The 16,098-nt window shown below is 33.4% G+C and overlaps 1 protein-coding gene across 2 annotated transcripts in view; it reads right to left on the bottom strand.

The window, feature by feature from the left end:
• Nucleotides 1–242: 242 nt before the first annotated feature.
• Mkln1 (muskelin 1) overlaps nucleotides 243–16,098 on the bottom strand; it is a 176,866-nt gene continuing 161,010 nt past the window's right edge. For both annotated transcript variants that reach the window (XM_026392770.2, XM_026392771.2), the window contains 2 exons: nucleotides 9,421–9,475; nucleotides 243–588 (listed from right to left, as the gene is read on the bottom strand). In XM_026392770.2, coding sequence (XP_026248555.1) covers nucleotides 467–588; nucleotides 9,421–9,475 — 177 coding nt within the window. In that variant the 3' untranslated portion in view covers nucleotides 243–466. The remainder of the gene's footprint in view (nucleotides 589–9,420; nucleotides 9,476–16,098) is intronic.

Genomic DNA, 16,098 nt, shown 5'->3' on the forward strand with positions numbered 1-16,098 from the left:
CACCATTTACATGTAGTTGTACTATGTGAGGTAAAGTGAAAGAAGAGAAAGAAGAAATAAAGACCAAATAATCCAACAACAAAACCCAAAATTCTTGTAGTACTCAATCTGTTAATAATGCTGATCTCCCGATTAAAAAAAAAAAAAAAGAAAGAAAAATTTGAAAAGGGTAAACTGCCTATTTTTTTTAATATTCATTAATTCTTAAAAGTTAAAGAAAAATATGTATATTTAAATGGAAAGTATACCAATTTCACTTTATTAGCCTAATTTAGAAATAAGATGAGGAGAATAGGGTTGAGGTCAAGTATGAAGGAAGAGGGTTAAAACTTTTGATGGTAAAGATCCCTTTCAAACTCCAGCACAGTCCTTAATCACTGCAGCTTCACCTCAGTCAACAGAGTTGCACTCCAAAACGCTGAAAGCAGACTCTCGTTTTCTGTTTCTGTGCTCGGGGACTCTTCAGTTACAGTGTGATGAGATCTACCAGGTTGCCTTTAGGAGGAGTCATGCTGTCAGGAAAGAAATTTACTAAGGTGTCAAAGAGCTGAGTTCTTTGAGCATAGGTGTGATCCACATCCGAAAAGCCTGGTGAAGAAGAGATAACAAATTCATCCACTGTATTTTAAAACTCTATTCCTAATGGAAAAGTTAGCTGAGACCAGCAGCAAAGTATACTGGAAAAAGCAAAATCAAATCAGGCTTTAAAATCACAGAGACACTACTAAATGTGGTCTTAGTTCTGCTACCTGGCAGTGGTGTGGCAGTACCAGCCTCTCTCTGGCTTTTAGCACTTCTGTTTCCTCAGGTGTGAATCTGTGATAATCCTGATCACTTCATGAGATTATTAGGCAAATTAAATGCAATTCCCATGAAAAGCACCTAGCATAAAGACTGGCACTTTGGTAATTAAATAATATTGATTTCTCTTCCTTGCAAGATTTTTCCTCTGCTAGTCCACTGAGGAAATTCCACTCTTCTTTTCTGACTTTTTAATGCTTTTGATACATTAAATTTTTTACGATAAAATCACAATGAAAGGGATCTTCAGAAAGTGGTCTAAAATCACTAAGACCTTGAGAGCTGGAAGAACTATCATAGAATTGAGTAAAAATGTAGACAACTGAGGGATTTTGATTTTTAATCTTGTCAAGAATATATGTGTAACAGTCAGAATGGTACCTAGCACACAGCACATGCCATACACTGTGGTACTACATACCAGGCTCTACACTAAGCACATACTACAAGAATGATGAAGGCTTTTATCCACATAAATTTAGAAAGTGAACAATAATCTTAAAAGGTAAAAATGGTTAATCTAAAGGATCTCCCCCACTCTTAACCTCTAGTAGACATTTAATTTTCAAATTCACATCAACTAATGCAATATCCAGTCGGATGCCTCCTCCTTTTAGTCAGATGGTATACTGATCTCAGCTGCTTCAGATTTCTTACACACCAAAGAGGTATTTAAATAATAAAATAAACAATCTTTTCATTCTTAAAATGGCTGAAACACGTGAGCCTTGTTGAGTGTCATCAGAAACAAAACTAGAGCCATACAGAGTTATATATGCTATGATGGTTCCATGGAGACTGTTTCAAATCAGACTAATTTCCATTTAACTTAGAATAGTTTTAGGTTTGATCTGTTTTAGTCTTGTCAAGAACAGGAATAGAACATAACTTTGTCAAGGATACCAGTTTCCTGGAAGGAAATAAACAATGCCTTAAGAATGGTACATTTCTTTTTATTTAAAAAAAATTAAAAATTATTATTTTTCTTAAGTTTGAAGGGAAAATGTTTCCTTTTCTGAGCTGAACTTAAGCTGTAACAATGCCTACTAGGATATCATAGGAATGAATAGAAGGAAATACTCCAAAATATTAGCATAGCTTATACCTGGTAAGATTATCATCTTTTTTCCCCTATGTTATGCTTTTCTGAATTTTCCAAATTGCTTTATTTTCAATTTTTTATTTGAAAAATTTCAAACTCACAGGAAAGTTTCAAGAAGAGTACAGTGAACACTCATATATATCCTTCACTTAAATCACAGTTGTTTTTGCCAAATATGTTCTTACTGTATGTATGTATATGCCCCACTCAATCTTTCTGTGGAACTACTTGGTAATAAATGTTATACATCTTTATTTTCTTGAGCTCATTTCAGCCAGGAACAAGAATGCCTACTTCATATCCATTATATATTAAATTAAGGAAATTTAACATTGATATCCAAATAACCATTTTTATAGTCATTTCCCCCACTAATCTGAAATCTAAGCCAAGATTAACTTGCTACAGTTAGTTTTCAAGTCTCTTTAATCCAAAATAGCTTCTCAGTGCTTTGTTTTTTTTTATGATAGATTTTTCTGAGAACTTGAGTAGAATGTATTAAATCTGGGTTGTCCAATATGACGAGATACAGTTTATGCAGTATGGCCAGAATATTATAGAAGTGAGACTGTATGTCCTTAGAATGTCAGCTCAGAAGGCATGAGGTTTGTCCCAATTATTCACTATGTCAACATTTTTTGGCACTACAGAATATTAAATCCAGGGGTGCTATACCACTGAGCTACATCCAGCACCACTAACACCCCACCGTTTTTTGGGTTTTTTTTTTTTTGGGTACTGGGGACCTTTTTTTATATTTTATTTAGAGATAGGGTCTCACTGAGTTGTTTACAGCCTCGCTAAGTTGCTAAGGCTGACTTGGAATTCGCAATCCTCTTTCCTCAGCCTCCTGAACCACTGGAATTACAGCCCAGTTCTTTTTATTTTTTATTTTGAGACAGGGTCTTACTAAGTTGCCCAGGTTGAACCCAAACTTTTGATCTCTCTTTTCAACCTTCCAAGTCACTGGGATTATAGGCATGCCCCACTATACCTGGCTCAATGATATTAACTGTTTTTCATGTGGTTGAACCAAAATTTCTCCAGTTTAAAGTTGTTCTTTTCTACCTTTAAAATAATAAACTCTTTTTTTTCTTGAAAGGGATATTTTTATTGACTTAATTATTTTTTATGTCTTTGTTATTCCAGATAACTTTAGTATTTATTCTCCCATAAACAGATTATCACTATGTGATTGGTAGCTAAATTACTTTGCTTGTGTAGCCTTTATTGAACTGACTGGACATTTTCAATCATATGTATGTTTTTACCTATTTCACTGATTTAAAATTTTGAAATCACCCTTTGTTCTTTTGCATAGCTCAATTACTTACCATCATTTTTCACTGCCATAATCACTTAATGGTAAATTAATAAACTCTTGATGGGGAGATAGCTGGATACTGTAAAAAATATCTATATCTTATTCCCTTCAATAATTTAGTAATCACTGATTATCCCCCTGCCAGCCTCCCCACCACCCCATGGAGATGCTGGAATTGAACCCAGGGCTTCACACAAGCTAAGCAAGATCTGAGACACATCCCTGGCCCTCAATAATGATTCTTGATGGTAATTTTTGAATTCTACAATTCCTTCTACAATTGTTACCTGACACTCTGGTATAAAGTGCTTTTTCTTCTACTCCTTCCATTTTATTTATTTTTGTTTAGATTAGTAAAATGTACTCTTAGATTCTTTTCTTATTCACTGTTATTACAGTCATCAATCATTTTGACCCTCAGATTTGGCCAATGAGAGTTCTTAAAGGCTGGCTTTTGTGCCTTCTTGAAATACACTCATTAATTTGAGGCACTTCCTTACTTTCTGATTCACCAAGACACCAGAGCTCACCTGTGTACAGCTCTGGAGTCAGGTTTTCTCCAAGAAGCCCTAATTTCTTTCAGTAGCAAATGATATTTAGAAATCCAAGATCAGTTATGCTAGTTGCCATGGTATCATCATTTCTAGGTCTATATATTTACATACTTAAACAAAATCATGAATTCATACTTTTATTGCTAATTTCATTTTTTAAAACTCCACAGGTATTCTTCTTCTTTTTAATCTCATCCCATATTTCCTTTCTTTGACCAGGAAAAGTCTGACTCCCAGCAACACTATAATATTTACTCATTTGCTTAACTTAGAGTTCTAGAATTACTATGCTTGTACCACTTCCAACAAAGTATGTAGCCTAAATACCATACTAAAATAGTTTTTTCCCCTACTGTGAAATCATGTTACTAATTTCATAAAGAGGTTCGTTTTTGTATGTATTCAACTTTAGGGTTTTTCTCTTCTTTATTTTGTTGTGAATTTGTAAAAATACATGGTATGCTGCATTTTTAATAAAAGACCTTAATTCTGTAACAAAGTCTAGTGAAGTTAATACTATTTTTGTGATATCAAATGATATGAGAGGGAAACATTAAGTTACCCTATATGTTAGATACTTCATGTGTGACTATATTAAACTGTCACAAAAATAATAAAGTACATATAAACTCCACTTTCAGATAAGACAAAGAGATTCGGTAATTTAATAAGGTCTCACAGCTGGTAAGGAAAGAGACAGAATGTGAATCCCTGTCTGCCTGATTCCAAAGCCCATCTATTTATTTTTATTAACTCATATTTATTGAGGCCTTCAATTACAGGGCAATGTGCTATGCATTCTCATTTAACCCTAAAAAGTATTCTTTAATTTTTATTTACTATTTACAAATGAGAAAATTGAGATTTATACAATCATTAGATGAAATAAGTAAATTATGGCAGGTCCCTATTATGGAATATGTATCGCTTCACAAGAATATGAAGATCCACATCATTAAGTTTTATAAAAAAATTATGTTGCAAAATGCCTTGTTATTAACAAAAACTAGCACAAATACAAATTCATATGTGTGGAAATATATAGTCAATCTTGATGATTTAGAGTCTATATATGCAAATTCATGTAGTCACTAATATCTACTTGTAACTCTCAAATCAAGACTTGTTGCACACTTTTGTGGACATTCGTAGACATGTATAGAGCAACAAAATATCTGAGTCACCACATATACATCCCTAACTAAGGTGAAGTATGTGATATTCAAGTTTCAAGTCTCATACTAAACTCAAACATCCTTTCACACTCTATGTGGTGACACATTTTTCAAATATGTATGATTTTGTTGTTTAAAATGTCCCCCCCCCCCCAAGTACAGTACTGAAGTGATGTCTACTGTTTCTAAGTGTAAGAAGGCCTGGTGAAGAAAATACATGTGTTAGATAAACTTCATTCAGGTACAAATTGTAGTGCTGCTGACCATGAGTTCAATGTTAACGAATCAACAATATATATATATAATATGAAAACTTTAAACAAAAACACATATAAGTCAAAGTTAGGTATTGAGCAGTTAAAAGACTATTTTGACCAGAAAGGCTCACAGAAACCTAACTCTGAATTTCCCATAGGAGCAATGTTTCACATTCACTAAGTCAATGTTCCCTATGACTTCATAAACATAACTACTTTAAATAATGAGAATCAACTTTATCTACAATAGTCTCTTTATACAGATGTGTGTATGGAAAGATCTACCAGACATGGCAGGAGATACAGTGATTATACCTAAAGGTAGGGGACAGAGCCTGAGGAAGTTCTTTAGGGAAAATCTTAAACTTTATCTATAGTCAATGTTTTGTTTTCTTTTTTAAACACATTGGAAAGGTAGTAACGCACTTTAGTAATATAACTCTTCTCCTAATCACTATTTTTCTCTCACTTTATTTTCACCATAAAATGGAAACAGGAACAATGGGAACTGGGAAAGCTCTATAAGAGACAGTAATAGTCTATGATTCAGAGAATGAACTCTGAAGGACTAATGATAGGGTTTGAATCCTGCCTTTGCTGCTCACTAGCACTATTTCTAAGCAAGTAACTTCAGCTTGTGTTCAACATTTTGTACACTCAAGGGAATAACATACTTACTTCATAGAGTTACTGTGGGGGAATAAATGAGTTATGACATGCTAAATGGCTGGAATAACACCTGGTCCCATAGTAAATGCTCAATAAATATTAACTAATTATCACTCTATGGCTGTACTATGACTGAAGACAATGACTGCTCTAAAAGGAAGATGATCGATTAGGAATATATTTTTAACACCCTACACAAACTGGCTGGCCTTTCCTATTTATGGTAAAGAAGAGAATGTGAGAATTTTAATTCTTCCACTGGCATATGAGTATGTCTTTTCACCTAGTTTTCTATTCTAATAGTAAACTTATTATTTATATAAAAGCCCCTGTTAACATGTGGGTTACAGATAGGAGGCTGAAGAAAGTATCTGCTGAAATATAAGTTTGATAGACAGCAAAAATATAAAGATTAAAAGTACAAAGCAGGGGCTGGGGTTGTGGCTCAGAGGTACAGCGCTCGCCTAACATGTGTGAGGCACTGGGTTCGATCCTCATTACCACATAAATATAAAATACAGATATTGTGTCCACCTATAACTAAGAAATAAATATATTTTTTAAAAAAGTACAAAGCAAATGTGAATTTTTAAAAATTTTTTTTAGTTGTTGATGGGCATTTATTTATTTATGGTGCTGGGAATCAAACCCAGTGCCTCACATATTAGGCAAGTGCTCTACCACTAAGGCACAACCTCAGCCCCAAATGTGAAATTCTTAAGGCTTCTAATTCATAAATATCAATAGAGTGCTCCAAAGCTTGTCTTTGAGGCATAAAATGTTTTAAGCGTTTGTCTGGATTCTTATATGTATGTCATATTTGGACTGTAAACTTCTAGAGGAATGAAGAGTGAAAATGGCAACTTGTGCTATAAACACCATATTTTTCCTACTTGTCAGACATCTTGCTGAAAAAAAGCTCAATTGCTCCAATACTTTCTAGAAGAAACAGCTCTTCAAGTTAGCATAATAATTCTGTTCAATCTCAAATGTGCTTACAGTCACCAAAAGCTTTAAAATAAAGATCCCTGAAGGTCATCTGTCTCTAAAATCAGTCATTTTTCTAAAAATAAGATAACACCAGTTGTTTATAAATTATTTTCCATTTGATTATCTAAAATAGTCTGACAGAAAATGAATGAGAGCAAAACTCACAAACTCTAAATAGGCATGAAACCTTATAAAAAGAACCTTTTATAATTAACATCAAATTTATCATTATTAAAATTTACAACCTGAATTTGGTATTTTACTATGATTATTTCCATAATTATTTCATTTGATTCTCTGAACAAATTAGGTAAGATCTCTCATTACCTCTATCTTATAGATAAAGAAAGTGATGATTAGAAAAATCAAGGTTGGGGCTGGGGATGTGGCTCAAGCAGTAGCGCCCTCGCCTGGCATGCGTGGGGCGCTGGGTTCGATCCTCAGCACCACATAAAAATAAAATAAAGATGCTGTGTCCACCGAAAACTAAAAAATGAATAATAAAAAATTCTAAAAAAGAAAAAAAAAGAGAAAAAAGAAAAATCAAGGTCACCTTAGAGTGTGCGTGTGTGTGTGGCAATGGGGTGGGGCAGGATGGAACCCAAGACTTCACAGTCCAGGTAAGGCCTCTACAGCGAACTCCAAACCCAAAGTCACTTCTAAAATTAGCCAAGGCAGAGCTCATATCTGAACCCTAACTCTAACTGGTAACTACTGTGCTATAATCCAAGTTCCTCACCACTAAACTACTGCCTCCCTTCAGACAAGATAGGAAACAAAGTCTCACAGGAATTTTCCCTTTTTGTATTTTTCTCTGTTGTGTTTGTATTGTTCTCTGTGTATCTGAGGTTTGTTGAACATCCAAGTAAAACAAATTGTTCCTGACAAAATATATTAGCTGGCAGGGAAAAGGGAAGAGAGAGTAGAAAGGAGTAGAGCTGAAGGTAGAATATTTGCTGACGCTATCAAACGTAATTCAAATAACTGTCAAGAAATTCTTGTTCCAAAAGCTAAAAATTAGCCAGAGACAATTTAGTACGGCTCACCAATAAATAAAAATAATGGCCCTGGGCTTTGGTATGCATATATAATAAGGCACACATTCATTCAAATTGGGTATCTATGTGCCAAGTTTCCAAATCATGTATCACTAGATTTCTATTTCAAATAATGAAATTCAGAAAGGCCAGAGATTCTCCATCCTCACAGGGTTGTGATTTCTAGTAGTCTGAAGACCTTTTCAAAAAGCTTTTGAGGGGCTGAGATTGTGGCTCAGTGGTAGAATGCTTGCCTAGCACATGCCAGGCCCTGGGTTCGATCCTCAGCACCACATAAAAATGAATAGTTGTTGTGTCCAACTACAACTAAAAAATAATTTTTAAAAAAGCTTTTGAATGTATGAGATAGTGTTAAGCTATTATCTAAATTCTAGGAGATCCTACTGAAGTTACATTTCACAGCAATCTGCTAGTTTAGTATTGTGGAATCCTACATATTCTGGAGTTAGAACTTAGGACTGGAGTTGCCTTGATCAGTAAAGAAGCCCCAATTACTTGTTATGGAAAAGAACAAGACCCCAAGGAATATTCTTTTCCATTCCAGTGAAAAGCACCAGAATTACATATGTATTAAAAACTGTGAGGAATAATTAACCTTTGAGAGAGAAAAGGCAAACAATGAAGAAATCCAAAACTGATATCCTCAAGTGTTATTTTATTCCACATATAAAAAGTTAGTATTTATGTTATATGTACAAGAAAATTCCAACACTACTGCCCAACTCTAAGGCAAATAACAACAATATTAGTATCAATAGAATTAATACAATTCACTGTATAACCATTTTATAATGACAAGTAGAGAGGTGGATATTCTCATTTCAAACAACTACTATGTGATGGTGAAAAACTGAAGAGACCAATAATGAGTTAGCCTAACAAAAATAATTCTTAAAAATTTACCAGACTAAAGCTCTTGGTTCTGGAATTTCTACAAACTCCTCAATTTACTACAATCTACTTGAGAAAACTTAAGTTTCAACTGGAACTTATCTTGGAACAATTAAAATAGCAACAAACAAAAATTATAATTTTAAAGGAAGAGGTTATTCACTTTCTCTACTCTCATAACATTTATTTCATTGCCTTACCCAATTACCATTCTTTTGACACCATACAATTCCACAAACAACAAACTAAAAGGAAAAACCATTCAACCAATAAGTGCTATCTCATAGCAAGTACAACAGAGAGTGGACATTCCAAGCAGTATTAAACTAATTTATTTTGACCATGCTTCTACTGCCATCTATTGTATCACCAGTCAGTAGTGGCATAACAGGAATTACAGACTGATCTACAAACTGGCAAGGATACTTGGAAAGTAACCTTAAAAGCAAAAGCAGGTTATAAGAAATTTTACACCCTATCTTGAAACTTGTTCCACTTATTTGGATGAATATCTCTAGTACTATTTCATTTTAATGAAACTAAAGTCCAACCTTAAATGTTAGGGCACCTGACTAGACTTACTTACTTGATGTACTTACCTAGAGCTGTAAAATCAGAACCAGATTTGAAGAGAGCTGAAGCTAGAAGCTGAAACTGCAAAGTAAAACAGAAGAAAATCAGATGGCTAGCACATTTAAGAATAATACTTTCTATAACTTTGACTATTTATTAGTATCTGTCTATTTTTGCACATGTGTTGTCCAAGTCTATTCAACAAATATTGGCAAGCACATCACATTTAAACAATATGCTGACTTTTCTACTGGACTGCTATTATTGTTTTCCTAAACATGAGACCAAGTACTGAAATTATTTTACTTAAAAAATTTATTAAAGTATATATTTACTAAGGAACAGCAGGTCTACTGCCATAAAATAAAATAACTCATAAATAAAATAACTCACTTGGGACTTTGTCACAGATGAATAGACCGGTACCCTAGATGTAGTCACTGAATTTTAGTGTAATGCACTCTTATCTCCAAACAAAACAAAACAAAACAACAACAAAACCATATCCCTATAAAACACCTGATATCTCTGCTGTGTAAATCAAACTGTGAGAAACACGAGGGTCCCCAAAAAAGTAGACTGGGATCCCACAATCATGTATAATTATATTATTAAAACTTAAAGCCCCTTTTCTTTCTTTCTTTTTTTTTAAGTGGGTTTCAATTGTATTCTTTTTTATTTTTTAGTTGTAGATGGGCACAATATCTTTATTTTATTTATTTATTTTTTATGTGGTGCTGAGGATCGAACCCTGTGCTTCACATGTGTTAGGCAAGCACTGTACCACTGAGCCACCACCCCAGCCCTCAAAGCCCCTTTTCAAATGGAAATAATACTGTAAACATTATCTGCAGGCTAGCCAGCTAAAGTTACTTTAAAATAGAAAATGCAACCAAATAATGACAAAATAGGGTAAGACAAACCATTGCAACACTGACAATTTAACAAATTAATAAAAATTTTTACAAAACTATATTTATCCTGAAGGAGGATGCTGGAAAAAAGGAAAGTTAAAGGAAAGACTAAGAGTAGACAAATGGGTAGAGTATCAATGGAATTACTTAGCACTTCTCAATGCTCAAGCAATTGATAGCACAATTTCCTCAGGATCTATGTTTGCAACCTTTAAATTTTCAGGTATTAATTGCATTAATATTTATAAGCCCTAACAGTCTTTTGAAGGTCATAAATGGTACAAATATTCCAGATGTATCTATCTAAGTACAAGTTAAAAAAAAGGGGGGGATAAAAGGAAGAGTAAAAATATATGGAAGTTTTATAGATATCTCTACTGCAAAATACTGGTTAGTTTGTGGTTTGTCTATTTTCTTTTCTTAATGTCTTTTTAATTTTTGGTGGTACTGGGGATTAAACTCAGGGCCTTGTGCGTACAAAGCAAGCACTCTACAAACTGAGCTATATCCCCAGCCCTCTTAATGTCTTTTAATGAGTAAAAATCTAAATTCTGTTGAAGACCAATAACAAGTTTTTCTCATTCATATTTAGTGCCTTTTGTGTTGTCTCTAAAATCTTGCCTATTTTAAGGTTGTGAAGATAAATCTGTTTTCTTTCCTTGAAGCTTATTATTATTTTATATTTAGATCAGTAATCTACCTTAATTTTTTATGTAAAGAGTATCCCAGGTTAAGATTACCAGTTAATCAAATCATTTGTCCCCAAAACTAAACAAATAAACTTTCCTTGAATTCGGCGCCATGGTCGAAAACCAGTTGATTATATATGTATATATGCAGGTCTATTTCTGGACTCTATTCTATTCTATTGATCCATTTGTTTGTCCTTAGACCAGTACCATGCTGCCTTCATTACTGTGGCTTTATACAAAAGACCTGATATCAGGTAGTCTAGCGACATCCTTTGCATGTCTACATAAATTTTAGAATAAGCTTGTTTATGTCCTCAACAACAACAAAAATCAAACTTCGCAGATTATCAAAAGAGACAGCATTAAGCTAAAGACCATTTTGGGGACAATGTGCAACTTTAAAAAAATTTTAGTCTTTCAATCCATAAATCTCTCCAATATTATAAATTCTTATAATAGACTTAGGACTACATATTTGACATTTCTTTATGCTAATATGATCAGTATGACTTAAGTTTCCATTTGCTAATTGTTTATTGCTATTATAAAAATATGGTTGTTCTTTTCTATTGATTTTGTATTATGTAAATTTCCTATATTCATTTATATTGGTTTGTATATTATAAGGGATTTTCTATAATACAATCAAGTTATCTACAAATGCAAAAAAAAAAATTAGTTTTTCCTTTCCAATCTTCATGCCATTTCTTTCTTTTTCTTACCTTACTGCACTAGCTAAAACTGGTGTATGTTGAACAGAGGTAAGGAGAGAGTATGTCCTTTCTTTGTCATAATCTCAGGGGAAAGAGGTTAATATTCTACAATTAGGTATGGTCCTATTACATGTTTTTCATAGATGTTTTTATGAGATTTTTGAAAGTTTCTTTTTATTCCTAGTTTGCTAAGAATTTTTATCATGAGTTTGAATTTTGTTAGATGCTTTTCTCCATTTATGGAGATAATCTATGGTTCTTCTCTTTCATTGTGTTAGTGTGGTTAGTTACAGTGATTTTCAAATGTTAAACTAATCATGTAGTTCTAGGATAAAAATACTACTACTATTTTTTTTTTTTAACTGGAGATTGAATCTAGGAGTGCTTTATCAGTTACATCCCCGGCTCTTTGGATTTTTTTACTTTTAAGACAGAATCTCATTAAGTTGTTTAGGGCCTCACTAAGTTGCTGAAGCTGGCTATGAACCTGCAATCTCCTGTCTCAGACTCCTGAGTTATGTGCCTCTGGGCCTGGCTCCTGGGATAAACTTCTATTTGGTAATAGTATATTAACTACTTAATATATTGCTGAATTTAATCAGATAAAATTTTCTTAAGAATTTTGCTTCTACATTAATGAAGGATACTGTTTTGGGTTTTTTTTTTTTTTGCTTGTAATGTCTTTACCAATATTTTATATCATTTTAAACTACCTTCATAAAAGGATTTAGGATTCACATATGTCCTTCAGATTTCTGAGGTCCATGCAAAACTAGTTAATTTTTTTCCCCTTCCTTAAATGGTTGACAGAATTTATTGATAGAGCCACGGCTCTTTCTTTCTTGGAACATTTTATTAAAGTTTTTTTTAATATATATATTTTTAGTTGTCAATGGAACCTTATTTATTTATATGTGGTGCTGAGAATCGAACCCAGGACCTCACACATGCCAGGCAAGTGCTCTACCACTGAGCCACAACCCCAGCCCCATTGGAACATTTTTAATTACAAAGTCAATCTCTGTAATGGATATGGGTTCCTTAAGATTTTGTTTCTTCTTATGTCAGTTTTGGTAAATCATATCATTAAAGTATTGTCCATTTCATCAAGATCTTAAATTTATTACTCTTTAATGTAACATAGTGATTTCTACCTTTTATCTGTAATGTTGATATAATTTTCACTTTTTTCTTCATAAGTCTTGCTTGGAGTTTACCAATTTTATTTACCTTTACAAAAAACCAACTTTTCACTTTTGAATTTTTCTCTTTTGCTTGTTTCTTATTTAACTAATTTCCTGTTTTCTTATTTGGGGTTTAACTTGCTCATCTTTTCTAACTCCTAAGGTAAAAGACAAACTTAACTGGTTCTACATAGAGGAGGAGGAGTCAAAAACTTATTTTAACAATCTGATTAAATAAGTGGAACTGATATGTATTGGCCTATGATTTTAACATATACCAAGTGACATTATAGAGCCCTTTCCCAAACTCTGAACTCAAATATCCAACTACCACCTTAGCTGGTTGTTTCATGAACATACCCAAAATCAACTTTCTGATTTCCAGTAAGAAGTCCCCACCTACCACCACAAACAACTCCCCTCAGAACCTTCTCATTTCAACTGAAAGTTAATTTCATCCTTCCAGTTTTATTTATTTGAATGTTACATTCAATTCACCATAAAAACTTGTTGGTTCTACATTTAAATATACTGAAAATTTGGTCGATTTTGCTTATCTCTCTATTGCTACTATTCTATTTCTACTATTTTGATCTGAACTTGAACAATTTCTTGCTTAGATTTCTAAAATCTTCTTTGTGAGTCTTTCTGTCAACATACTTTTCCCCCTTTAGTCTGTTGTCAATATAGCAGTGATCTATTAAAACAGAGTGTAGATCACATCATTCTTCTACACAAAAGCCCGAACTGACTTCTTCAATCACGCTAAAAGCCAAAGTCCTAAAAAGGCTTTGGAAGGCATTCACCATCTGTTTTCCCAGTCCTTGCTCTTACTCTGTGACCTCATCTCTGACTGCTCTCATTTTCTTCTCTACTCTAGTCACCATGGATTGCATGCCACTCTTCTAAATCATGCCAGAATGTTTCAACCCTAGGATCTTTGTTCTAACCCCCGCTTTGCTAGATACTATCTTTACCAAATTATCTGCCTAGCTCATTTCCTCATCCTTCAAGTCTTTGTGCATGTCTTATTTCTAATTGAGGTCTATTATGATCATCTTATTAGAATTGCCCAATTCTTACCTCTGGTCCCCTTTATCCTTCCTGTAGCTTATTTTATTTTCCTGTAATGCTTATCAAATTCTATCATGCTATATACCTTGCTAATTTAATATGCTTACTGTTTATTGTCTCTCCCAAAGGAACATAAGAGCCTTCTGGGCAGGGATCTTGTTTTGTTTGCTATGTATCTCCTAAGCCTAGAATGCCTGGCACATTGTAGGAAATCAAACTATTAAATGAATGATACAAGTACTGTGGAAACAGCGCAGGCACTATATAATTAATTCAGAACATGCTATACTGGCTGAAAACTACTTTTTTTCATTCCTTCTCTATAAGTACCCTCTGAAAATGGTAGACTTGAATTTGGTACACATTTTTCAAGCCTTTTCTAGAAAAAAAATACTTTAAAAAATCAGTTTATAAAATTATTGAATTTTATCACCAATTCTGAAACCATGTTGTGGAGACTAGAGGAAACAAAGAACCATGTTCTGGTATATAGCTGGTAGTTTACTGTCCTCATCCTAATAATTGGCACAATGATGATAATCATATTGACAACCATGTGTACAAAATCCAAAAAACCTTTGGTTTCTGAAAGTAATTTAAATAATGAAAAATTTGTAAAACATACAAATAGAACAAAAGCAAGCTACTACAGAAAATGAGACATAGGCCTTTTGCAACAAGGGGAATGATCTCCTATAATGAAAAGCGAAAGTTTAGGTATCTTACTGAAAAGTACTGCAAATATAATAAATACTCTGTCACTGGGGATTTCCTTCCCCAAAATGGATTACTGGAATATAAGAAGTTTTGAAAGTTATATCTGTTCACGCATTCTTAAACAAAATAATCGCCTTTCAGACCAATAATCCCCAATATCAAATGTGTTTTCTGTTTTTTGATAGATATGCAGCCAGAGGAGAATTTGGGTAGGAGTACTGGTTTTGTAAAATTTTCTGAGGTAACTGATTCTAACACACAGAATGCCATTTTATTTTATTTAGTTTTTAGTTGTAGATGGACACAACACCTTTATTTTTATTTATTTATTTATATGTGGTGCAGAGGATGGAACCCAGAAAGTTGCATGTGCTAGGCGAGCACTCTACTGCTGAGTCACAACCCCAGCACCCAGAATGTCATTTTATTAACTTATAACAGGACCAAACAACTCTGGCTTAAGTTTTTTAGGAAATAAAATGGAAATATATAGCATATAAAAGAGAAGTTGTTACTATTTGAAAAAGGAAAAAAAATAGAAATTAGCTACCAAAATTAATAAATGGGTCTATGTGAACTTGAAATTCCTCCCTGTCCTGATTTTTGCCTATTAACTTAGCTAAGAACAAACTGTTTTCTTTGGCCTACTTACAGCTCACACAGCTGAAATTATTTACTTTGAAATACTTTGTTTTGGTTTTAAAAATAAGAGGAAAATGACTGCCCAGTTATAGCCATTTTATATAGAATATGGACAGATCACAAGGATATCTATTTACAACTCTTAAATGCATGATCCAACAAAATTAACATTAATGTTCTCTATGCAACTATGTAGAGTTGTAAGTCAAAATGGATTATACCAAACGTATTTTGCTTCTGAGCAAAACTAAATAATTTCCCCTCTTTCAAATAGTTATCATGAATTGAGTAAGTCTCAAGAAAAGACAATTAAAATTAACTGTCCCCACACAGGGTTCTAAAGTGTGTTCTGCTGATTCTCTACCTGACCTGGGGTAATAACCAATACCGAGTAAGGGCAACAGGACTTATTTTCACAGCAGGATACTATGAAAGAATCTGTCTTCATTTTGGTGCTGAGGACATGGCTGGCTCTACTGATTTAAAAGTACAATGAACCTGGTGCCTGAAAGGGATTTGACGTTAAATCTGAAACCACTTATACTGATGCTGAGGAGAGAAAAACACTGCTTGATATTGTTTTTACAAAGTCAAAGCAAAGCAACAGCTAAAAGGGAAATGGATATAAAGAAGAGAACTACATATCATTAGTACCAATTCTATGAGCAGAAAAGCAAAATGGAATATAGTTCAGATGCTGCAAGATGGCTGGCAGAGAAAAAAAATGACAAAAGGAATCTCATCAGTTAGTGAGAAGAAAGACTATAT

This window comes from Urocitellus parryii, chromosome 3 (assembly GCF_045843805.1).
Source record: "Urocitellus parryii isolate mUroPar1 chromosome 3, mUroPar1.hap1, whole genome shotgun sequence".
In the NCBI taxonomy this organism is placed as follows: Eukaryota; Metazoa; Chordata; class Mammalia; order Rodentia; family Sciuridae; genus Urocitellus; species Urocitellus parryii.